Source organism: Cryptomeria japonica, chromosome 2 (assembly GCF_030272615.1).
Source record: "Cryptomeria japonica chromosome 2, Sugi_1.0, whole genome shotgun sequence".
In the NCBI taxonomy this organism is placed as follows: Eukaryota; Viridiplantae; Streptophyta; class Pinopsida; order Cupressales; family Cupressaceae; genus Cryptomeria; species Cryptomeria japonica.
This window is the reverse complement of record NC_081406.1, coordinates 1342369-1365904: the sequence shown is the minus strand read 5'-3', so window position 1 is coordinate 1365904 and position 23536 is coordinate 1342369. Positions and strand designations below refer to the sequence as shown.

Sequence of the window (23536 nt, the reverse complement as noted above, 5' to 3'; positions counted from 1 at the left end):
TTGGAGCACAACCACACACATTTAGTGTGTGCAACAAGGAGTTGTGGGTAAGAGAAGTCTTGTTTTCTCTTACCTTTTTATGCGATAACTTTGCCTAATTGGAGGTGCAATTAGGTGCTTAATAGGATTTGATTTCATTGCTTGAATCCTTGTTTTATGTTTTACTTCATTGTTCACATTTAATCTTGAATCTCTCAACTGATTTACTAACTGCTTATTTTCAATTCTGCCTAGTTTGTGGCATTTTCTAGTTGAATGTTATGAATTTACATACACCCTCACAAAATAGTTTCAAATAATGTTGAGCACATTCCTGATAATATATGCTCTAATTTTACACAAATTATGAGCCTTATAGCTAGGTATCTATGTTTTGCAATTTACACAATACAGACCTGGTAAACTGTTGTTTTATGGTATTTTGAGACTCCAGCCTCATCCTGCCTGCTTTTCTATTGTTGATACGGTGGGCAGGTAGATGATAACAGTGCGGATTTTGTTATCAACCAACTTTTGCTTTTGGATGCAGAAGACTCAACAAAAGATATAAAATTGTTTATCAATTCTCCAGGAGGTTCAGTGACTGCAGGTAAACGGGACTGTGTTTTTTCCCTTGGTTGAAATTCCTATTGGATTGTTAAATTTCAAGATTGGTGAAGTGAAAATCAAAAGGTGATGGTCATATAGATATATATTATAAATCATTGATTTTGATTTTCATGGTTGTTAGTTATGTTCTTCAACTCTTATCAATATTTGCCTTTTAAGTATGCTTGTCATAAGGTAGCTAGACCACACAAGCAAACATCTTTCTCAGGAATTTCTCAGCAAACCAAAAGATAAAGATATTTTCAATTTATTGGGATAAAATCAGGAAAAAATTGGGAAAATATTGGGCTAAGGTTAGGGGAAAATCAGAAAAAATCCCGACCCTCGATTCTTCTGAGTGATTACTTGCCAAAAAATCACATTTTATCAGTGGTAAATAGGTAGAAAAATTAGCAGAAATGTATTGACCTGGTAAATTCAATTTCTCACAATTTTTTTGGCAATTTATTGGCAGAGGCTGCGTTAAAAGATTTATTGGGAGAAATTATGGTATACTAAAGATTTTTGGCAATGTCTATGATCTAAAGCACCCAGCTTATTTTAGCTTCATATTTTTGTAAAACTTACTTTCTTTAAGCAATTTTGAGCAGTACAAGCAATTTGAAATTGAAACCCTTATTATCAAGTACAATATATTCTAGATTGTATTACATGCCATTGTAGGTTAAAATAAAATACTCATTCAATTCATAATCATTACCAGTCATTGTTGCTATGTATGCACCAAATTATTATCATTAATTTATTTGTGATGAATAAGGTATATTTTGTTTGATAAACTTAGCTGGTGATTGGTCAATACACCTAATAACATGATAGTAAGCTTGAGGACTTGCCTCATCTATGTCTTTAGGATTGGCCAACAACATGGGATTCTTTAGATAACCATGCAAACCCTCTAATATACTTCTTTAAGTTGTCACAGTCTTGGATATCCTTGTTTATTCGGAGAACATTTTTTGGCAAAACTCTCTTATATATTCCTTAATATTTTGTCACCTTTTTTGCCTAAAATATATCCAATTAACAGATCTATCCTCTTCTTAACAAATAGGACAACGTTTCTTCTTATTTGGCTTCTTAAGCTCATCCCATATACATAATGGTTGTAACCAAGGTTGCAAAACTTGCCAAAAACTCGCAAAGCTCACAAGTACTCATGAGCCAATTTGCTAGGTGGGTCACTCATCCAATAACTTGCCGACTCCCCATTTTAAATTGTAAGTCAGACTTAAATATATACATGAAATATAACATTTAAGTATTGGAAGATATATATATGAGATAAGTTTGAGATGTGATAAATATGCATTTAATGAAATATCCTTCAGATTAGAGCAGAGATATATACTTGATCAGCAGTTATATGGACCTGATCTGAAGAAGATTATAGCAGATCTAAGAGAAAGATTAACGCAGATTTATAAGCGGATATATGAGCAGAGTTATAGCAGATTTATGAGCAGAGTTATAGCAGATCTAAGAGCTAGATGATAGCACGTTAATGGGCAGATCTAAAGGAGGTTTATGAGCAAATTCAAAGGAGACTTTTGAGCAGATTTAGGGCAGATTTTTGAAGGAGATTTATTTTCAAGAGGACTAAGACTTTGTTGTTTTAGAGATTGGTGGCTCTCAATAGAAGAGATTGGAATTTCTTGTTCGGTTGGTGCTCAATAGTGGGGATTGGTATCTCCAGTAGTTTGGTGCCTATAAAGTTTGTAAGAGAATTTTATATAAGCAATCTTTTGCCGTGGTTTTCTCCCTAAAGATTTTCCATGTAAATCTTGTGTTCTTGTGTTCTTAATTGTTGATGTTGTGTGATTGATATTATTGTGGCTATTAATTTGAAAAAGTAAAAGATTACCTTATACTGATTCACCTCCCCTCTCAGTATAAGTGTGTGCTCATCATATGACATGTATGCGATTGTTGTCATGGTTCCATAACTACCATGTCATGTATCTAATCCTCATGTCTGTTCTTAAACCGCTATGACATATGCACAACTACTACCTGTTGTAGCTGGCAGTTTTGTAACTATACCCTTGCTAGATCTGGCAGTTTTTATAACTGAATCTTGGTTTTCTTTGCTTTCTCAAGAATCTGTTTCAGTCAAATTTGACCCTAAGGTGTCCAGATAAATAGAAGTTAGAACTATCTACAAGCTCTGTGAACTCTTGTATAACTTTATACCTCATTCTTGACTGAAATTTATTATTTATAACTTTTATACCTCATTCTTGACTGAGATTCATCATTTATAACTTTTATACGTCATTCTTGACTGAGCTATCATATATAACTTTTATACTTAATTCTTAACTGAGATTTGTCATATTCAAAGTGTTATAGAGTGTTTGCAAGTTAAAACTTGATTTTGATTAATTGAATGAGTAATGAATTAGCTGATTCTACAATCTTTGATTCTGCTTGATTTACTCTACTTGATGGTGTTTGTTGTACCATATACATTTTTTTTTCAGTTTTGCTAATATTGAGATTAAATAGATATTCACTAATATCACGAGGTCTTACATGACAAATTTCACAATACTTTACAGTGCACTCATCTTATCTATGATAATAATTTTGACATTTAAACAACATATTCCCACTTTTCTGAATTGAACTTTATAGTTATCTTTTTTATTTAGCAATTTTTTTTCTTCTACTTTGGACCCAGATCTATCTTCATCTTCCTCTCTTCTCTATTAGAATCATTTGCTTAACTCACAACGTTTGCAGAAATATGTCTTGGTATTTTGATAGTGGCACTATACTTAAGGCTCTCTCTTGGAATACTTTTCTTAATTAATTTATAAAGTGTTGCCCTTTTAATCATCCCAAAATGGATTATCGAGTCTTGTGCAAATAATGAGCCAACTTCTACTTTGTTTGGTTGTTCACCTGTTCTTCAGTTTATATATTGACAAACTTGAAGAATGACTAAATTGGCAAGGGGGAGATGGTGTTTGTTTGGGAGAGTCTGTGATGAAGCTTCTTTTATATGCAAATGATGTTATTTTGATTGCTAAAGTCAGCTCATGGGTCGCAAGAACACTTGTATGTTGTTGAACATTTTTGTAGAGCTGTGGGGATGCAAGTCAATACCAACAAGACCAGAATCATGATTTTCTCCAACAGGAGAAAGTAGAACCAACATAAGTTCTACTTTGAAGGCAACACTCTTGAAGTGGTGACTAAGTACGAATGCCTTAGGATTGACATCAACAACAAGCTTAGTTGGGAGGGCTGCAGAAGGAAGAGAACATTGGGATGTTGGAAAGATTTATACACTCTTCAGAAATAGATGTAGAAAGACAGAGTTACGGGATCAAAAAACTATTCAAATTCTTTTTGGGCTTTTTGTGGTGCTCTATGGTTGTGAATTATGAGCTAGCAGTACCTCAGACTTAAAGTGGAGACAAATTGAGAAAGTTCAAAAGTGCTTGATGAAAACAAGTTTAAAATAAAAGGTTGGGTTCCTTATGAGATTATGCTGAGTGAAATGAGGGCAGCTCCTATTGAAGCAATTGCTATGGTGCATCTCATAAGAAATATTAAAAAGAATTGAACAAATGGAAGTAAGTAAATGACCCAAGGTTGTTTTCAATGACACCACGCGCAAAAGAAAGAAGGCATGGATGAAGCAAAACAACAAATGGATGAGCAAATGGAATATATACTTGAATGCCTGATTCACAAATAGCAAAGAGATAAAAGCTTTTGTTTTGGCTAAGTTCCGCAAGTGTATATGGGGTAAAGTGCGAGGAAGAAAGAAGAAATATTATCTTGAAGAGTTCAACCTCACGTTTAATCATCAACAAAACGTATACATAATGGCTAGCATTTCGTGAAGAGCCAAGATTCTTATTGCTCGATTAAGAACTGACTCTCATCAACTCTAATGTGAAACAAGAAAAGACCTAAATAAGCATGGGAATAAAGGGTGTGTATTTTTTGCAATACAGGGGCAGTACAATTAGAAAAACACTTTATTATGTTGCGCGATGACTTTAAGGATGCCAGGGATAAGCATGCCAATATCACTATAGCTATTTCTTGGCACAGTTTATTCAGTGAGGAGATTGTTTAGAAGTTGGGGATGCTTATCATCTCCTTGAATAGTAAAAGGTTTGAAATGAAGAAGACAAAAATGGCAAGACTAGCTGTTCCATAGGCCATTTTTAGCCTTGTGGTTGTTAAGAGTTATAATTTATTCATTCATTAATAATAGTGGACAGCTTTCCTTAATGTTGCTATGTCAAGTTTACCAAATTTAACATGCATAGGGCTCAACTTTTCTCTTGTAATGTCTCAGATTGGATAACTTGACAACTTGATAAATTTTCAATGTTGATGCACAATTCCTATCCTTTCTGATCGCAATAAATCAATAATGCATTACTGATGGCAAGCCACATGGCTTATGCTGCTTGTAAATACAAATTATGAATGTGGGTCATGCGACAAATCCTTCCAGATTCCGCATCAAAATCAATGCACTATCAATAAAAGAACTGGTGACTTGACCTTCCAATTTCCATCAACAATATTAAAATCAATCTGGCAGAAAACTGCTAGTTAATGCCGAGAGGCATTCTACAATGGCAGCAAGGGGTGGAGTGAAATGGCATGAGTGTGTTAATGTTAACCTTTATCTTTTACTTAAATTTGACAACCATTTGCATGTCAAAATATTAATATTAATTATAAACTTAATATTTTTAAAATAAGCACCATATAAAAAAAAATATACCATCATCAAAAAGTTTTAGATAGATATGTAAATATAAAATAAAAATAAAGATATTTAAAAATAGTCCACCATTTCATAATTACAATATTCTTTAAAAATAAATATTTTATAAATTTTTATTTTCAATAATTTTTTTGAAAAATGATAATAATTTTAAAATTTAAATATAAAGAACTAGATTTCAATTATTGAGTAAAAATTTGTATCAGAAAAAAAAAATCATGTAGTTTTTGTATTTCACCAACAGTATTTACTAAATATAATTTAAAATAAAATAAAATAATTTTAAGGTAATTAAAATAGTTCCAACCGATATCTCTCGACATTTCTTTAGATAGATGTATTTAGGATATCTATACTAGTTTACATAATCTAACTATAAATTATTAATGCTAGAAGCACACGATAATTGAAGTAAAGATGGATATATATCAAGTTGCTGCAATATAACAGTTTTTAAAGATTATACCAAAACGTTCGTTGTAATGGCTAACTTGTGCAGTTGAGTTCAACAGTGTACAACAAGCTGGAATAATTAATACAAACACTTAATCAGCAGCTATCAAAGGCTAATAACATGCTGCATCTATTATTTATTGAAGTATAACCCCCAATGAAAAATTATGACACCCAGAAATATAGCAATTAAATTCTTCCAAGATGTATGGTGGCAAAAAGAAATAATAACATTTTCGATGCTATGTATGACAGACCATGGGAGCATTACTTAAATGTGCACAGCAGGGATAAAGTGTGGCCCCTTTTTTTGGCTTGTAGGATGGCCAATGAAATTAATTCTTCTTAACTCATTACACCCTCCTTCGCAATTTGAACGACACTTCCAAAGAAACAATAAAATATTAATAATAAGACGTTGATATTCCTCCCATTTAGTATGACAGTCAATAGAATTTAATATGACAGTTTCCAAAAAGCAACAATTCCTTTTAAAAAAACAATTAACAAGGCATGGTATGGCCAACATAAACACAGAAATGTAGAAATGGTACAGCTGGTACTAATAATAATATAACGAAAACTGGAAAATGCGCCCCAAGAATGAATAATAATAAATTAATAATTATTATTACTACTGATTCGTTCATGGCTGGTACTAATAATTATTATTATTACTTATTCACTTTTTTTAAGGCTTGTTTGGTCATGAATGAATTCCAAGAATCAGTTTTTCCAAATATATGTTTGGATTTCAAATTTTCATTCAAATTGGTAGATCAAGAATTTAGTATGGCAAATGCTTGTTCCACATTTGAGTTTCAAATTTACTTCTGTTCAAGAAGGGTCGTGGTTTCAACCATCAAAGATCCTCATGTATGTATGTATATGTATATATATGTATGTATGTATGTGTATGTATATGTATGTGTGTGTATATGTATATGCATATATGTATGTATATGTATATATATATATATATATATATATATGTATGTATGTATGTATGTATGTATGCATGTATATATGTATATGTATATATATGTATGTATGTATGTATGTGTATGTATTTACATATATACATACATACATACACACACACACACACACACACACACACACATGTATATACATAGGTTGCTAGAAATATTATTCATAGAGAGTCGACTTCATGATGTTGCCGGGAATAATCATTATGTTATGTTGTTATATTATGTTTATGTTGTCGTCGGTAATAATGAGTTACGGCGGTCAGTTAGTTGGCCGACGGGTAGGTAGTTGGAGTCGCGACGGTTGTGTCATACCCCTTTGGGTATTATATATTGTGTACCTTTTCTTCGAAGTGGGATCATGTTAGTCGTGTCAGATGTAATGTTATAAGCACTTATTGTACATGGACTGTGGAATTATTTAATATATTTCCATTATGTTCTGTGCATTTACGTTTTGCATTTAACCGTTTACCCGAGAACCGCTTACCCGAGAGGGCAAACACATGAGACGTATACAAATCGTCTCAAAGGTTTAAATTTGAATTTATTAAATTATCAATTGGTACTAATACGTATATGAATGTGTATGCATATGAATTGTATATCTATATATATACACACACACTTGTGCCTTTGATTATTTACATAAGCACATGTATGCATACATACATACATATGTATGTATGTATGAATGTATGTATATAGGTAACCATTCATATATATACATATTTATATATGTATTTAATATAACGATTTAATTAAATTGGATGAGCACTAATAAACCTTCAAGCTTGAATCCAATAACTTATATCAATTTAAATTATAAGTTCATGTCAGAAATATAAATTTAACATTAAGAATTATAAATATAAAGGAGACGACCCTGACATGACCAATTGGACTATACAAGGTCTTGACGTCCTAACAACATAAACATCGACTCAACTCCAAAATGACTCTAGGGCAACCAACATCAAACCCTAACTAGGTTACTTATCTCAATAGTTCTAACATGGCATTGATGGCGATTTTGACCTCATCACATGTTTGCGCCTCTCACCCTGATGATGCTTTCCCTCCCTTCTCGAAGGGTGATAGGGTTTCCTACATCTACTTAGACACCTGGAGGTAGTTAGACAAAATCTTAATACTATTTAAAGTATCCACATAACAAAGCATAAGCTTCATTCGCTCCATAAAATTCATCAAACTGAAGTTCACATTAAGCTTCACATTTAATCTTCACATCTCTATTATGCAACAAAACAAAAATGTAACTGTTGATGTGAAAGAGGGATGTAACATTGAATGCTCCTGAGTAATATTCCTCCTGTGAGCCTGCCACACTTATTGACCGCAGTATGTGACTGAGATATTCCAACAAGTGGAGTGTTTATCAATCTTGGAGCTTGAGCTACACCAGACTTGGGCAAAGAGGAGTTTACTTCTTCTGCCATACCTTCACACTCTAGGCTGACTAGATCTTTCAGAATGATGGACTATATCTTTGCAGCTTCGTCATTCAGACCTGGCCAACCCATGTGGCACATTATATGATATCAATTTTAAGTTTTGACATAGTTTGGGCATATGGCTCAAGCCATGCTTGATGTTGCCAACACTATTCAGAATGTGAATATCTTTATTCTTCAGAGGTCTTGGAAGAGGTTATTCATAGTAAGAAATTTGTAGATGATTGCTACTTAGAGTTTGTGAGGGTTTAATTTAACTATGGATGGCTGAGAAGGAACACTTTAGAAATGGCCGAATGGTGGTTAAGAACTTATCCAACTCTGATTGCTTCAGTTGGCTGTCTTTTGGAGGCTCTGCTCTCAATAGAGCATCACTTGCAGCATCAATACTTAAATGTTGTAGAATGCCATATGTGAGCAACACTAATCCTTAGAGCTTAGGAGCAACAAAATTCATCTTGCTCACGAAACCTTGAAGAGTGAATTAGAAGAACAAGGTGTCGGTTTAAGGAATAGTTGGCTCAATAGACTTAGTTGGCTAGGTCCTACTAGGGTTTGACATGTGTGAGAAGCAGCTTTCTTGAAGACCAAGGTAGCTGAGCTGAGTGCTAGCAGCAGAGCAAAATCCTTTTCAGGGAAAGGTTTGAGAGGCTGTCAGTAAGGTTAAAAACTCTTGAGAATGTGAAATCATGGTTTGGAATCACCTGAAGCAACTTCGAAGAAGTCTACACTGTATGGTCTGAAATTAAGTAGCTGAGATCTAATGGGATCAATTCTTCGGAGTTGGCAGGAGTTGGTGTTCTGCCAGGGATGTCTTCTTCCCTGGGTCTTCCTAGATATTACATCTAATAATTGTCTCAGCATACAGATGGGGCCCAAAACAATTTTATTGTTATCATGTTATGTTGTTTTGCTGACTTATTTTACAATTGTATGAGCTTCTGGAAAAAAACCATGGTATAGATGAACCTCTTTGTAATCTGTATCTTGTTATTTAATAGAATATTGAAATATTGTGTACAAGAACAGGAAACCATAGAGGACATCAAATTAGGAAGCAAGCCTGGCTAGATGCTTTAAGAAGTAGAGAAAACATGTCAAATGCAAGCCTCGGCAGTCAAATCACATTTGTGTGGCAGAGGTGCACTGAAGTGGTGTCTTAGATGTTGATAATAAGCAAGACACTCCAAGGGCCAACCTGTCTTTTTGATGTATTTATATCCTGAAATTTGGTAACACTTCCTCCAATCTGCAGAGCTACATTCCAGAGCAGAAGAAGGTGTGTTTGAATACAGAGAAAAATAGAGTTTGAAATGATAGAACATCATGATGGAGCACCTAGATCTGGTAACAACATTCTTCAAGTGTCAACAAGCATCCTATAGGTGCACTTCATTAGAGATAAAGCCATTTAAGTGGTTGACACATCAGAAAGAAGTGTCTGATTGCATCTTGGGAATGTTTCAAGAGGAAACGTTAGCAATTGATGTGCCTGAATGGAGAATCAAGAATTTTAGTGGCAAACGTGACCAGAAAAGGCACCTATCGGGTGAAAAAGAGTCTGTAGTGGCTGTTGTAGTCAAAGAAATGTGCTAGGTCTATTTTGGCAGGTTTCCCAGCTTTCGCTAGCAGCATGAATGATGTTTCAGATTGCCATATGAGCAGCTCATCAAATAATAAGCGAGGGTAGTTTATACACTTAATAGGAATCTCCATCATCATGCATATATCAGTGGTCTAGACCAGTGAAGGTGGCAGCATGCTTTCAATATTTAGTGATGTGGATTTGAGGGTGAAATTTGATTTTTTCATGGTAGCTATGGGCCACTTTTCAATCTTATGCAGCACAGATCTTGAGGATAATTGTTTTTGTCTGGTTGGTTTCACTGATTTTTGTGCCAAAGGTTATCATATCTTTATTCAAATATTCAACCTCCATTTTCAATCTCAGCAAAACCTGAGGACAATGGTGTTTTGGTTGCTAATATGGATCAATGATGGTTAAGGTTTTGGGATTCTTTAGAGAATCCACCATGTTTCAAAACAAGGAGTCTCACCAGAATGTTAGAGGTCATTCATGCGTCAAATTGCTACTCTTTTTAGTGGCTGTTTCTAGAGGTTCTATTTCTGGACAGAGAGTTGAGGACCTATTTCAGTCTTCTTTCCTAACTTTTCCAAGAGGTTTAAGTGGGTTGCTTTAAAACATTGTTATTTGGGATAAAATGCAATAGTATTGTAAGTCCCAAAATTTGGGCATCTTGTGAAATATTCTCACTTACTTTTCAAGATTAGATGCACAGATATATAAAAATTTATCCCTGAATGTTATCAGAGCTATAGGGACAGAATTCTAATCACAGACTGGAAGCCATCATATTCAGGATTTAGTAATATAGTTGCATTAATTAAGGACTGGTATTCCAATGATTTTCTACAGAAACCTTAAGGATCATATGTCTGAGTACAGTATTTAATATGGTTGAACTACTCGCGACTCGGCTCGGCTCGACTCGCCAAGCCAATGAGAAAAAAACTCGGCGAAAACTCGGGAAAAACTCGGCGAAAAACTCGGCAACGTAAAAACACGCTTAATTTTAATAAAAAATGCATTTTTTGGCAAAATTTAATGAGAAGATGCATCCAACGAGTCAATAAATGATAACACAAAAGAGACAAGCTAATTCTAGATATATTTAAATGAAAAGTGTCTACAAAATCGCATCCTCATGAGAAATGCTGATGGCTGGAAGCAAAATAGTAAATAGTTTTTGTAAAACCAAAAGTAAATACAACTTCCTCTTCCCAACTCTAGCTAAAACTAGTTTCAAACTTTCATCATATTTGAAATTTCATCATTCATACTCATAGTTTCAAACTATCAACTCTAAAATGTATAATACCAGGATTTCTTCAATGCTAATTATGTTGTTATATGGAGCCTAATCAGACTCGGAGGTTAAGTTTTCCCTACTTCCATCAGCGCAGTTTCCTCCTATATTTTTTGACGGGGGTTTGGGGGCAGTGCCCCCAAGTTGGGGTCAAGGGGCATCGCCGAAGGATCCTGAAATTTGACTAAGTCTGGAAAATTGAAGAATCCTCCAAAAACTAGATTTTGCATTATAACTCCTGGAGGTTCGAAACCACTCTCAAACATTCTGACAATATATATGGAATATAACTTAAAGTATAAGTGACACTTATACTTAAATGTTATATTCCATATATGAATCCTGATGGACAAACCAAAAAACTCGGCGATTACTTGAGGGCATAGTGGGCTCTCGGCGTGGCCCTTCCAAGTGAGTTTCCCCCTTCTCAGCCCAAAACCATATCGAAAAACAAAAAATGCATGTATTTTTGCCGTTTTCGGCTGTTATGCTAACGTAGACGAGTTTTTCTTTAAAACTCGCCAAAAACTCGGCGAGTTTTTGCCAAAAACTTGGCAAGTTTTTCTGGCAAGTAGAAGTCATTACTACTCGCCAGGTCCAAAAACTCGGCGAGTTTTTGTCACTCGCCGAGTTTTCGGTGAGTGTGCCATCTATGATGTAACCTAATAGGCTGCCCCTATTTGCCACAATCTCTTCCCAAACAGTCTTTGAGGTATTTTGTCAAACAGTTGTCTTGCAACCTCCTGTGTACTTTTTTTTCTTATTGTATTGGTCTGCTGATTGTGTGATACCTGGTGCATCTTTGGGCATAATGGTTTGCAAACATTCTTTTCTTACCAGAACTTAAGCATATAAATGTCAACAATTACACACAGAACAAGTTCTAATGCTGTGGTAACTATGACTATATTAATTCAACGCCAAATATTACAGACCGTCCTATGGCTACCATTCTGATTTTGTTTTTAAACAACATAGCTCCAAAAATTATTTTAGCAATCCAATTACAAATGACAAATTAGAACCTGTTATAGCAACGTTGTAGTGTAATCAACACAGCCACTGACTGATATTCACTGCATCCTGTAACCAGCGACTCTCCAATCATTCACGCCCCCAATCTCAGTGTCTTTGGCTTGTTATGCAAATGATAGGCATCTTTCTTACCATGAACCCACTGCTCCAGCCTATAACGTCTAGCTGCAACTACTGGACCTGAGAAGTCTACGTGGGATGGACGGCCGGAGCTGTCAGACACTATGTGCTCCGTGGCATATAAGCCATGCTGGAAGTTCATCATAAACCGTAGTTAATACTGAAGGGGTCGTGCTGAAGCCCTCTCTCCTAGTTCGTGTAATCTGCCATGTTATGCTGCAGCGCAAAGTGTAATATGAATACTCAAAAACATAGTCCTGCAGTTTCCCAACTGTGTCTCACATACCACGGCGATTACCAGTTTCCCCTGATCGCTAAAGGGTGCGCTGCGACTTAAAAGAACTGTATGTCCCTGTTGGAAGTGGCGGCTAAATATTACCACTATACCACTTTTAAGTATTGGTAGCGCTTCCTTAGAAGGTGTCACTCCCTTCACTGCTGCTCAATACCATGGCTTTACACCTACAGTCTGCGCTTATCTTCACAGCGCTGTAGTAAAGGAAGCCAGTCCCATGTTGAACCCTGCGACTACTCTTTGCTGGCTATAATAACAGCTGATAATAATGTTGCCTATTTCAAACGATTCATGCTAAATCGTTAATCTCCCAGGCCTGGTCTTTCACAGGTGTGGAAGATGTTGCAAATGAGGGATTATGTCCCCAAATGCCACGGGTATTATGCCAGAAATATTTCCAGCAATCCCAAACTCCAAGAAATCACAAATTCCACGTTGTCCTCTTCAGCATTAAAAGCTCTCATTTATAACTCTTTTTGGGCACAAATCCCAATGCACCATAAATGTGGGATTAAAGAACGTTATAATAAAATAACATTATCTCCTTATGTCTCCCATTTAAAGGGGACTTTTAATATTTCCTCTCCCAACATTAGTCCTAGCATTAAACAAACACTAAAGTTAAATATTTAAATTTAACTTTAGGAACTTTTAATTTTTTGCCCAATTAATTAATGGCTCATTAAATTAACAATCCTGATGAAGAATTGAATGCACCAAAATACTGTCATCCAAAATTGCTTCAAATATTACGAGACACTGAGCCACAACTGACTTACTAGAAATAGTAAGTATCTGGAAACCTTGTCAAAACACTTCCGATTGGCTTGAAACTGAAATCGCCTAGTCCAAATCCTTCACCTATCCCTGTAAAGTCCTGGTTAGCCCTCGGGACCATGGAAAAACAGGCTAACGACTCATCATCTGATGTCAGGCTAAAATGGAGACATTACATGTAATTCTGGTCAAGAATGACTATGACTGCAAATACAATGTTGTATATATACACTAGTTTAATACTCATTCATGTTAATGCTTGCAGACAAGTACTTAAAAAATAGCAGGCTAATATATTGACAGCTGAATACATTTCACTAATCATATTAGTACAACTAATTGATATTCAAATCCCCAAACTAAGCATACTTGTGAAGCCATGGAAATGCCTTCTTTCGAATTTGTGATATCTTCCTAGCTGACTGCTCACACGAGATACGGCTCAGGTCCGCAAAGTGCCCTTATAACTGGTGCAGTCCCTATATGGCAATATAGGTGCTTTTGGAGTGGTGCCGTCCAACAATTCTCTTCCAGCTGCAGCCTGGCAGTTCTTCCACACCCGTGAACTTCTTTGTTGACTGACGTTGCTTCCAGATTGGTATCGGTTTCTTGCAGGTCCCTGAGATTGCCTCTCAGATGACTAACAATTATAAATGCAGTCGGGGTTTTTTCTTACTACCAGGTGCCTCTCAGGTCTGCGTCTGAGAGAGCGATTTGCATTCCTGTAATGCAAATAATATTCCCAAACTCCACGATGCCCTTCTTCATCAACAACACCCATATAAATATCAGTCCCAGACAGGTTGGCGACAAGAAATAATCGCCATAAAAACCCAGGTCAGCCTCAGTATTTTATTTATTAAAGATTTTCCCCAAAAGCTAGCCTAATAAACTTTATTTCAAAATATTTAATAATTTCATTTATTAATATTTTACTTTTTAGAAAACAGATGCTAGGAAAGAAAAGAGCTGACCTTCCTAATTGGGGACATCACTGTCCACCTGTCCTAGGTCAAGCAACTTCTGATTTGAATGTCCGGCTGCCGCTCCTTCCCAAGTTGTATCTTCTGCATCCTCATCGGACACTACTTCTATATAATGCATTTGTTCTTTTCCCAAACACCTATGACCAGGCTGCTGTGATTCTTTGCATGTGAAGCATAGCTTCCTCCTTCACAATTCAATGTTAGACACCTCCATTGGACTAGACTTAGGGTGTGGCATGTTCATTTGAAAAGATTTCTTCAATTGCATAGGTGATGTTTGCTTGGAGTTCAATCTGTCCTTGGTCACCGAATCTTCAAAACTCATGGCCCTTTTGATGGCTTTTTGCAATGAAAGCTTGGAACAAATGCCCTTACTAACCCTTCAAGGGGTTCAGCTAGGCCTTCTATAAAAAAGACTATAAACCTTTTCTATAACACATCAGAAATTATTACCGCCAGCCTCTGAAATTCTCCTACACAGTCTTCCACCTTTCCCTCTTATTTCAATTGTGCTAACTCTCAAAAATGAGTGTCCGAATCCTTCCCATTGAATCTCTCAATCAATCTTTGGCTGAAGTCTTCCAAGGTGGTGATAGAATCATGCCTTTGGTTTACCATGCCATGGTACCATGATTCATGAGCTACTCCTTCAAGATGCAAGGTGGTAAATTTGATGGCCTCTTCTTCAAGCATTGGGTTCAATGAGAAATATGTATCTAATTTCTGCAACCAAGCCCTCACTGAGAAATTACCGGCACCATCAAAAGTCATAGTAGCGATTTTTCCCAAAGGGTGCTGAATTTCTTTTCTTTCTTCAAACTTCTCACATGCCCAATTGCTTTCTTCATCTCATAATTGTCCTTGAAAGTTAGATCTGCATAGATGACAGGGCGTAGGGCATAGTATGCATCATGAAATCTTGTGGTGTCTTCTCTTGGATTAAGTTGTTCTTCCCCAATACCTTCAGCTGCTTATTTGTCTAGAAATTTAGCCCTTGTAAGAACCCTGCTGGTTCTAACTCTCCTGAAATACTATTGCTGATTTGTTTTTCGATTTTCACGGGTTTTTGAACAATTTTTAAATAAAAATAACAAGTGCACCAGCAAGAATTGCTCATATAACTGAATAGATACCAAATATGGAACAATTGAATCTATATTATGCATTAAGTAATTGCTGCAAATGAAACTAATACATAAAACACACCCGTAGGTCCTCAACTTATTTTAAATAAAGAATTCTGGAGTTTGCCAGCCAAAACTGGGAAATTGACCAAAATTGAATTACAAGTCCAGAATAAAAATTTTCCAAGCCAAAAATGAGATGAATCCACCTGATTATGCTGGGCGTTGGGAATGGTGCAACTAGATTGCAAATTAGAAAGGTGTTTCAGCCTCCCAATCAAAACGTCGCTTTTCTGGACCCCACGTGCCAAGCCTGAATTGTACGGCCAGCAACTGGAAACTGTACGATTGCTTATTGAAATGAAATATGCTGCTAAAAGGGGGCATCTAACCTGATTTGCCCTTTCCTTATTGAAAAATCTGCAATATCTGAAATAAAGAATCTCTGTTGAAGCACAATAAGACTCCTGATTGAAGTCTTCACAATTGCAATAATTCAGTTGATCTTCCATAGCCTCACAATCACAAATCCACGAAGAATTTTCGTTCTCCAATGGCCAAACCTCCGAAACCCTTGTCAAGGAATTCCACAGAGCAAAATAGAAGCAATGTCAAATAATCAATAATCAAGTTTTCATTGCTCTTTTTCCCTTATATCCCCAAAAAGCACGAATTCCAAGAAAAGTACGCCCAACTTCATATTAAATACATTTAAATGTATTTAATTCAATTCCTTTAGATTAATTAACCCTTTGGGCATCCAAATTCATTTAAGTGATTTTAAAAGTCACTTTATAATATTTAAGTCACTTTATGACTTTATAATATCTATATAAGTTAATTTAATAACTTAACCATTAAAATATTAATATCTCCCTCAATATTCAGTCTTTTGATGTGCTGTTAGAAGCTGGGGTCAACATTGAATAACCCCCATGTGTCCAGGTGCCCTAACTAAAAATATCACAACTGCCAGATTGACTTACTATAAGTCCCTCAACTAAAGCCTATACACTGACTGCAAAGGCCCCGGAACTGAAACCAAGACTCAATTGAAGAAGTGGATCTGCCACTGAGACTCTCTATCCAAAATGTTAGCCTACGAGAGTCCAAAATAATAGGCTGAGACTGACTAGAGCGGGGACATTACAACCCTGAAGGTGATTGTATTACTTGAAGCTCTCCCCTCATTAGCTGAAACATTTTCACCATCAGCTGAAGTTTTTCCTCCACTAGAATTGTTGTGTTCAACAATATTTTGAACGGGCCTATCAATACTTAGTTGTTGTTTCGTTCCTCTTAAAAGTTGAACCATCTCCCTCATACTGACTATCACGGGGCTAGATTTACCTGTGCGGCACCGACGATCTTTTAGGTACTTGTCTGTGAGATCCAAGCACTTCCAAGAACTCGGACTATGCCTGTAAGCACTCCCAAGCTCCAGAACCTGCACACACACTTGCACAACATGTACAAACTTGCATAGCGGAAAACTTCACACAATGAACACAACATTGGGGCAATAAGATAGCTTTATTGATATGAAGAAACGGCCCTGGTCCGATCTACAAACAATTCCAACTATGTCGTTGGTCACTACCCCGAGTACTTCCCAAGCACCTGATTACAAGTTGCCGCCCCTGGATTTGCGCATACTCTTGAAACATTGGTACATATCCCACTGCACCTCGCCCCTGGTTGTAGCTTCTCACGTAGACTCCAAATCCACAAAGACCCTGTCTCCTTCAGAACTCAACCTGGCGCACCACTGACTCTCTCGTGAGCCCGCAACGACTTACCCAGTACACGACCCAGGCCCCCTCCCTGAAGGGGGACTTCAAGTCTCACTGCTTCTCTACTTCACACCTCTGCTCTACAATCGCTTTGAACACCTTTGCTCGCTGGAATGCTGTTTTGGTCCTCCTTGGATTTCTCCACCATGAACCTTCACCTGGGAAAGTAAAGCACACTGTAGAAACGTTCTCTCGTGAACGGTGGGGTACTCTGTTTCCGCCTATATAAGTTTTTTGTCCAGTTCTCACACAATTGTAGCTTGGCATTAACTGGTTCTCAATCACCACAACTTCCACCTGCTGAGAATCGGAAGGGACTTACAACCCCAGAAGCCTACTGATCTCCCCGAGACAGCAGCCCCTTACACTGACCCTTACGCTGGTATGAATGTCTCTTATCTCTCTAATGAACTCTTGGGGGTTTGCCTCATCTCTGTCACCCATTGCCTCCTTCTTTTCTCCTTGCTTATATCTCTGATCTCTGTCACTCATCAATCCACAGGTTGATAGAAAGGTGGCTCTGATACTGCTGAAATATTCTCACTTACTTTTCAAGATTAGATGCACAAATATATAAAACTTTATTGCAGAAAGTTATCAGAGCTATAGGGATAGAATATTTAATCTCAGACTGGAAACCGTCATATTCAAGATTCAGTAACATAGTTGCATGAATTAAGGACTGGTATTCCAATGATTTGCTACAGCAACCTATGGATTAGATGTCTGAGTACAGTATTTAATATGTAATTCTGGTCAAGAATGACTATGATTGCAAATACAATACTGTACATACACACCAGTTTAATACTCATTCATGTTAATGCTTGCAGACAAGTATTTAAATAGCAGGCTAACATATTGACAGCTACATTTAGCTAATCATATTAGTAGAACTAATCCATATTCAAATCCCCAAACTAAATATACTTGTGAAGCTATGGAAATGCCTTCTTTCCAATTTGTGATATCTTCCCAGTTGACTGCTCACACCAGATACGGCTCAGGTCTGCAAACTGCCCTTCTAACCGGCACAGTCCCTATATGGCAATATAGGCGCCTTTGGATTGCCACCATCCAACAATTCTCTTCCAGTTGCGGCCTAGGAATTCTTCCACACTGGCAAACTTCTTTGTTGACTGGCATTGCTTCCAGATTAGTATCGGTTCCTTTTGTTAATTTTAGACAATCAGATGTTAATTTAAGCAATTAGATTATATTTAGACAGTGAATAACCAGTAACAGCAATAAAGCACAAGACAAAAGACACCAATACCTTGGGAAAACCTCCCTCTTGGAGGTAAAAAACCCAGCCTCAAATGCAATATATATTATCTCAAATGTAGGCAATTTACAATGTAATGACTTATCTCAGATTGCTGTTCAAGATATCAGTGAAGAATGCAGCCCTTCATTAACAGCAGATGGTTAGGAGCAGCAGCAGATGTCTAGATCAGATTCGCACAAGAGACCTTATTGAATTCACATGAAGATCTTTGACAACTTCGCCACACACAATTAACCTTGAAGAGTTTGCACAATCGCCTTATACAAGTTCGCATGAGGAAGGATTGCTGCTAGAAGAGCAGATAGCATTTTGTGATATGATGATTGACTAATGGCTTCATTTGCTGTCATATTTATATCCATCTTAGCGCCAACCCTCAAGTCAGCTTACATTGATTTTTTGCACCCTCAAGTCGGCTTGCATTGATTTATTTTATTTATTGCCTTTAACGTTACAAGTTTGGGTCTAGCCCAAAGCAACAATTTAGTGTCACCACGTTACAAGTTACAATTAATTTTCTCCACGCTACATGATTGGGTCTAGCCCAAAATTCGATTTACATAATAGATAATCCATGTGTATTTTAATTGTCATTGACAACATTAAAATGCAATAGATAGGTATCCGAGCTAGCTACTATTTCAACACTCCCTCTTAGCTAGGGAAGATGCAGACTGAATTGCATCACTAAGATTGAGACTCCCTCTCAATCAATGCTGTGTTCTCCACCATTTTGAGCTTCTCTCTGAAGTACTCAAACCTGTTCATCAGTGCTGATGTATTTCAGTTGGATGGCACCTATTTGTGCCATATCACGAATATAGTGATAATGAGTTTCCACATGTTTTGACTTGTTGGTGTCTGTTTTATCATCTACCAAACATTAGGATAGGATACCCGAAGGTATTCTATCCTCTCCTGAAAAATCACTACTGATTCCAAGGTCTATATGTGCGAACAAGCGACTTTAGTGGAATAGCTTCTTAGGTAGTGTATGCTGAAATTTTCAAGGGGGACTTACGTTTGACAAGTATTCTTGAACTGTTGGACTTAGATGGATTTAGCAATTTAGGCTCTTCTTTTTTTTTGGGGGGATTTTCCGGGATTTAGACTTTCAAAAGAAAGGGAAAAAGAGATAGGGTTCAGGAAGGCTAATCTAATCCTACGAATTCTGGAGACGGTATCAATTGGGTGCTCTCGAGAAACCAAACCTTGCTTCGCCACACTAGGGACAACTACACAAGGCCGGTGCAATCTTCAATGGGTTGTGCTTATGATCGAGATGTTGGGATGCACAGGGGATGGGCTCAGACTAACTTTGCACGGTAGAATGGAAATCATCCATTTACCAAAAGTATGAGCGGAAATACACCATCAATTGATACTTATCAAATCCTTCATTCAAATTAACAACAATGAAAGCAAATCTAGATTAATTTTAACTAAGTGTTGAGGCAATTGAAACCATGCAAATCATTCAAATAATAGAGATTACAAAGCAGTGCACATGCAATATATTATCTGGAAATGACCTTAAACAACAATACATCAAAAACCTCACCCTTTTCAAATGAGGGGAGGCAACCTTATATAGTTTCTCAAAAATAACTGAATGGCCGATATCAAACAGTGATCAAGGGCCAAGATTGAAAGTCCTAAACCCTAATTAGGGTTTCCCGAAATACTATCAGTTCAAGCAAATGAAAGAGTGACAAGTGGCGCAGTTGCTAATTTTACTGAGGTGAGCGGTCACTTTCTTCTTTCAGAGATTCAACGTATCTGGACACCAAGAGCTTGACCTCCTCTATGGTGACACTTGGCAAACCGCCAATTTGGAAGTCGACGAGATCCACATCGTCGGCGCACGTAGCAAGGATGCCTTCCCACTCTACTGCCTAGGTGAGGAAGTTGTCATCGATGGAGAGGAAGTTTGCAATCTTAGAAAGATCGCCTTTGTCAATCATCCCTGAATCTCGGAAGAAGCTTGTCTGAACCCTGGCTCTCAGGTTCTCTGCTTGTAAATGCTTCTCCCTTAGGCTTTCCTTCTGCCAGATCTTTGACGCCACTCGAAATACCTTGCCCAGGATCTCTCTAACCCTTGCCTCTGTCTCAAAACACTTGGTCTCGGATTTCTTCAGGACTTCGATCCGAGTGACCAGAGCATAGTACCATGTGCCAAAGTCGTACCTGTCTCCTGTTTGTATGATGCCTGCATCCACTAAGCTCTTCTTTGACATGCCTCGGATAACCTTTAGGTGAGTTAGTATTTCATTCGGAATTTCATCCACTTCTTCCCAATTGGATGATAGATCCTGGATACGATCAGTTAACAAAGAAGTTGCCTCATGCGCTGATACTAAGTTTTCTACAAGGGTGTTAGCACGTATCACAGCGTCTGAAATCCACTCCTTTTCTTGAGTGTACGATCCCTTCATCTCATCATAGTCCTTCATTGATCCTTATTGTAGAGGCTGTGGTGGAGCAGCTGGGACTTCATGGTTGAGCGGGCTGGTAAGATGGAGAACATACTTCCTCCACTGTTGGTTCTCTTCCTCCACTTTCTTTCTCTTTTCTTTCTCATGAGCCAGCCTTGTCTTTAGAACATTACAGGAGTCGTCAAAATATTGGATCTCCTGGTCCTGGGTAGGCTTACCCATCTCTATGGTGGTGATCTTGTAGTCATTTGCGGTGACATTGTCCCTAGTCTTCCCTTCTTTGGGCACTGCTATCTGGACTGTCCTGAATCCGGCACTGTCTCTCTGAATCAAGGAGAACTTCCTGGCTGGTTTGGGCGGTTTAGCTGCGGCGGGCTCATTCACCTTCTCCAGGAATGCTGCGGTAGCCTCCTCGGTTGAATGGACCTCCTTGGGAACCTTGGCCTTTATTCTTGCTCTGAGCCAATCAAGAATGGTTGATTGTTCTAGAGTATTCCGATCAAACTCATCGTCTGCTTCTCCTGGGTTCGTTGGTATGCCATCCAAGAAAATTATAGGGTCATCCTGCCCTTTGTCTGGAGTTCGGAAGACCTTCTCCACCACCTTCTCAGCTGGCTGAGAAAGCACTCTTACTTCATCATCACTCACATAGATGTTCATCTCTTGTTCCCCAATTGTACCCTGATCAGGCGCAATGGAAGCAGCACTTAGGATGGAGTGACTTTCGCTGGATTCTCTTCTTTCAACTACAACCCTTTTCCCTGTGCACTTTGTGGAGCTTCCACCCAACTCCTTTCTCTTTCGAGATCCAACACTTTCCGGATTCCGAGCATCACCGACGGAGGTACAAGGGTGGACGGTCAGAGTATCATCCACTCCCATTAATTCATAAGTTAGAACCATACCTTTGGCCTTCAATTGTTTTGTCTTTTTAGATGCCCACCACCTTGAGTATTCAACTACTGACCTCATGAGGTCTGCTAGGTCTGATTTTTCTCCCTCTGTCCAATCTATCAAGACCAAAGGTTCATTCTTCATCTTCTCAAAACCCGGCTGCTGAAGTTCTAGGCTTTCTTCCACCTGATCGGCAACTTTGAACACTTCCGTTGCTCTCACCATACTTAGAGGAATTCTTGACCAGAACCTCTTCCGGATCTCGAAACTATCGTCTGCATTAGCCCAGTAGTCTTCCAGATCTAGTTTGTGCTCAAACATTGTCCCTTCGATCTTCTTTATCCTCTGGAATGGATCAAAATCTTTTCTTGCCTTGTATTGGTAAAAGGGATACCAGGCTAGCTCTTTCTTAGCGGTAGCTGCAGCTTGTGATGATGGACATGTGCATTAGGAAGGCATCATTCACCCTTTTGAAATGGAACTTTTCCTCCATATGGAGTTGGGGATAGCAATCATATATCGGGAATTGGTTCTCCTTGTTCCCAACTTCTCTACAAGTGAGACCTCTGTACCTGTAGGTCCTGGCTAAAGAATAGAACAAGAACTCATGAAGAAAGTCCTGTTTGCCTCTAGATTCCTTAGCTGGTTGTCTAAACTGTCGCTGATCATACGGGCCCAGTCTATTATTTTTACTCCATTGATTATTTCATTAATGAAATAATACATCCAGGGTTCGAATGGAGCTCCTTGAGGATTTCCTATTATTCTATTGAGCAAGACGATCATGTCCCCAATGTCCTCCTTGAAGTATGCTCGTACTAGGCTCTTTCTCTGGAGTTTAGAGGCGCCCTTCCTCGGCTTGTCTAACCAGGAATGGTTAACTATGGCATCATATTCTTCTAGGCGATCATGGTATAGACTGTCAGCTTCATCCTTGGTCATATATACTGTGTTGTGGTACTCAGGGATCCTAAAGGCCTCTCTGATGGCCTCATCGCTGACATTTGCCAACACTCTTCCATTAGGTGCAACAATATCCTTACTGATCATCGCTGACATTTGCCAACACTCTTCCATCAGGTGCAACAATATCCTTACTGATGGGGTTGTAGTGTTTGGCACACTCAACTACTAGTTCATTGCACTGCATGGTGGGGAGGAAACCGGCAACGTGCACGATACCACTCTTCATCATCTTCCGCGCAATGGTGGTAGGCACAAGGTTGTCCAGACCAAACATTCGCTTCTTAAACTCCCTCAGATTGATGTGTCCGAGGTTGGTGTCGCTGATGTTATTCCACTTGGAAGTCATCCTTGACTCAAGAGGAGCATCTTTATCTACCTGGAACTTCATGGCGCTCAAGACCCGCAGATGAATGATAAAAACTTTAAGTTAGAAAAAAATTTCTCCAGAATTTTGAAAAAAATAACGGGGCCGCGAAATGGCTAAGTGTTGGAAAATTTTCCTTTTTTTTTTTTTCACTCTCGTTACTTAGCCACCAAAGTTGAATTTTCACCTCCAGACCCTCAGCCTTGAAGCTGGTTGAAGTCACCATCAAGTGTTAAAACTTTCGAAAATTTTCATACTTAGCCAAAAAAATTGAATTTTCTCC

The 23536-nt window shown here is 37.8% G+C and overlaps 1 protein-coding gene across 1 annotated transcript in view; it reads left to right on the top strand.

Moving 5' to 3' along the window:
- Positions 1–23536, top strand: part of LOC131073821 (ATP-dependent Clp protease proteolytic subunit 3, chloroplastic) — a 72667-nt gene that overhangs the window by 12431 nt on the left and 36700 nt on the right. The window contains exon 2 of the mRNA XM_058010341.2: positions 475–589. Within this exon, the coding sequence (XP_057866324.2) occupies positions 475–589 (115 nt within the window). The remainder of the gene's footprint in view (positions 1–474; positions 590–23536) is intronic.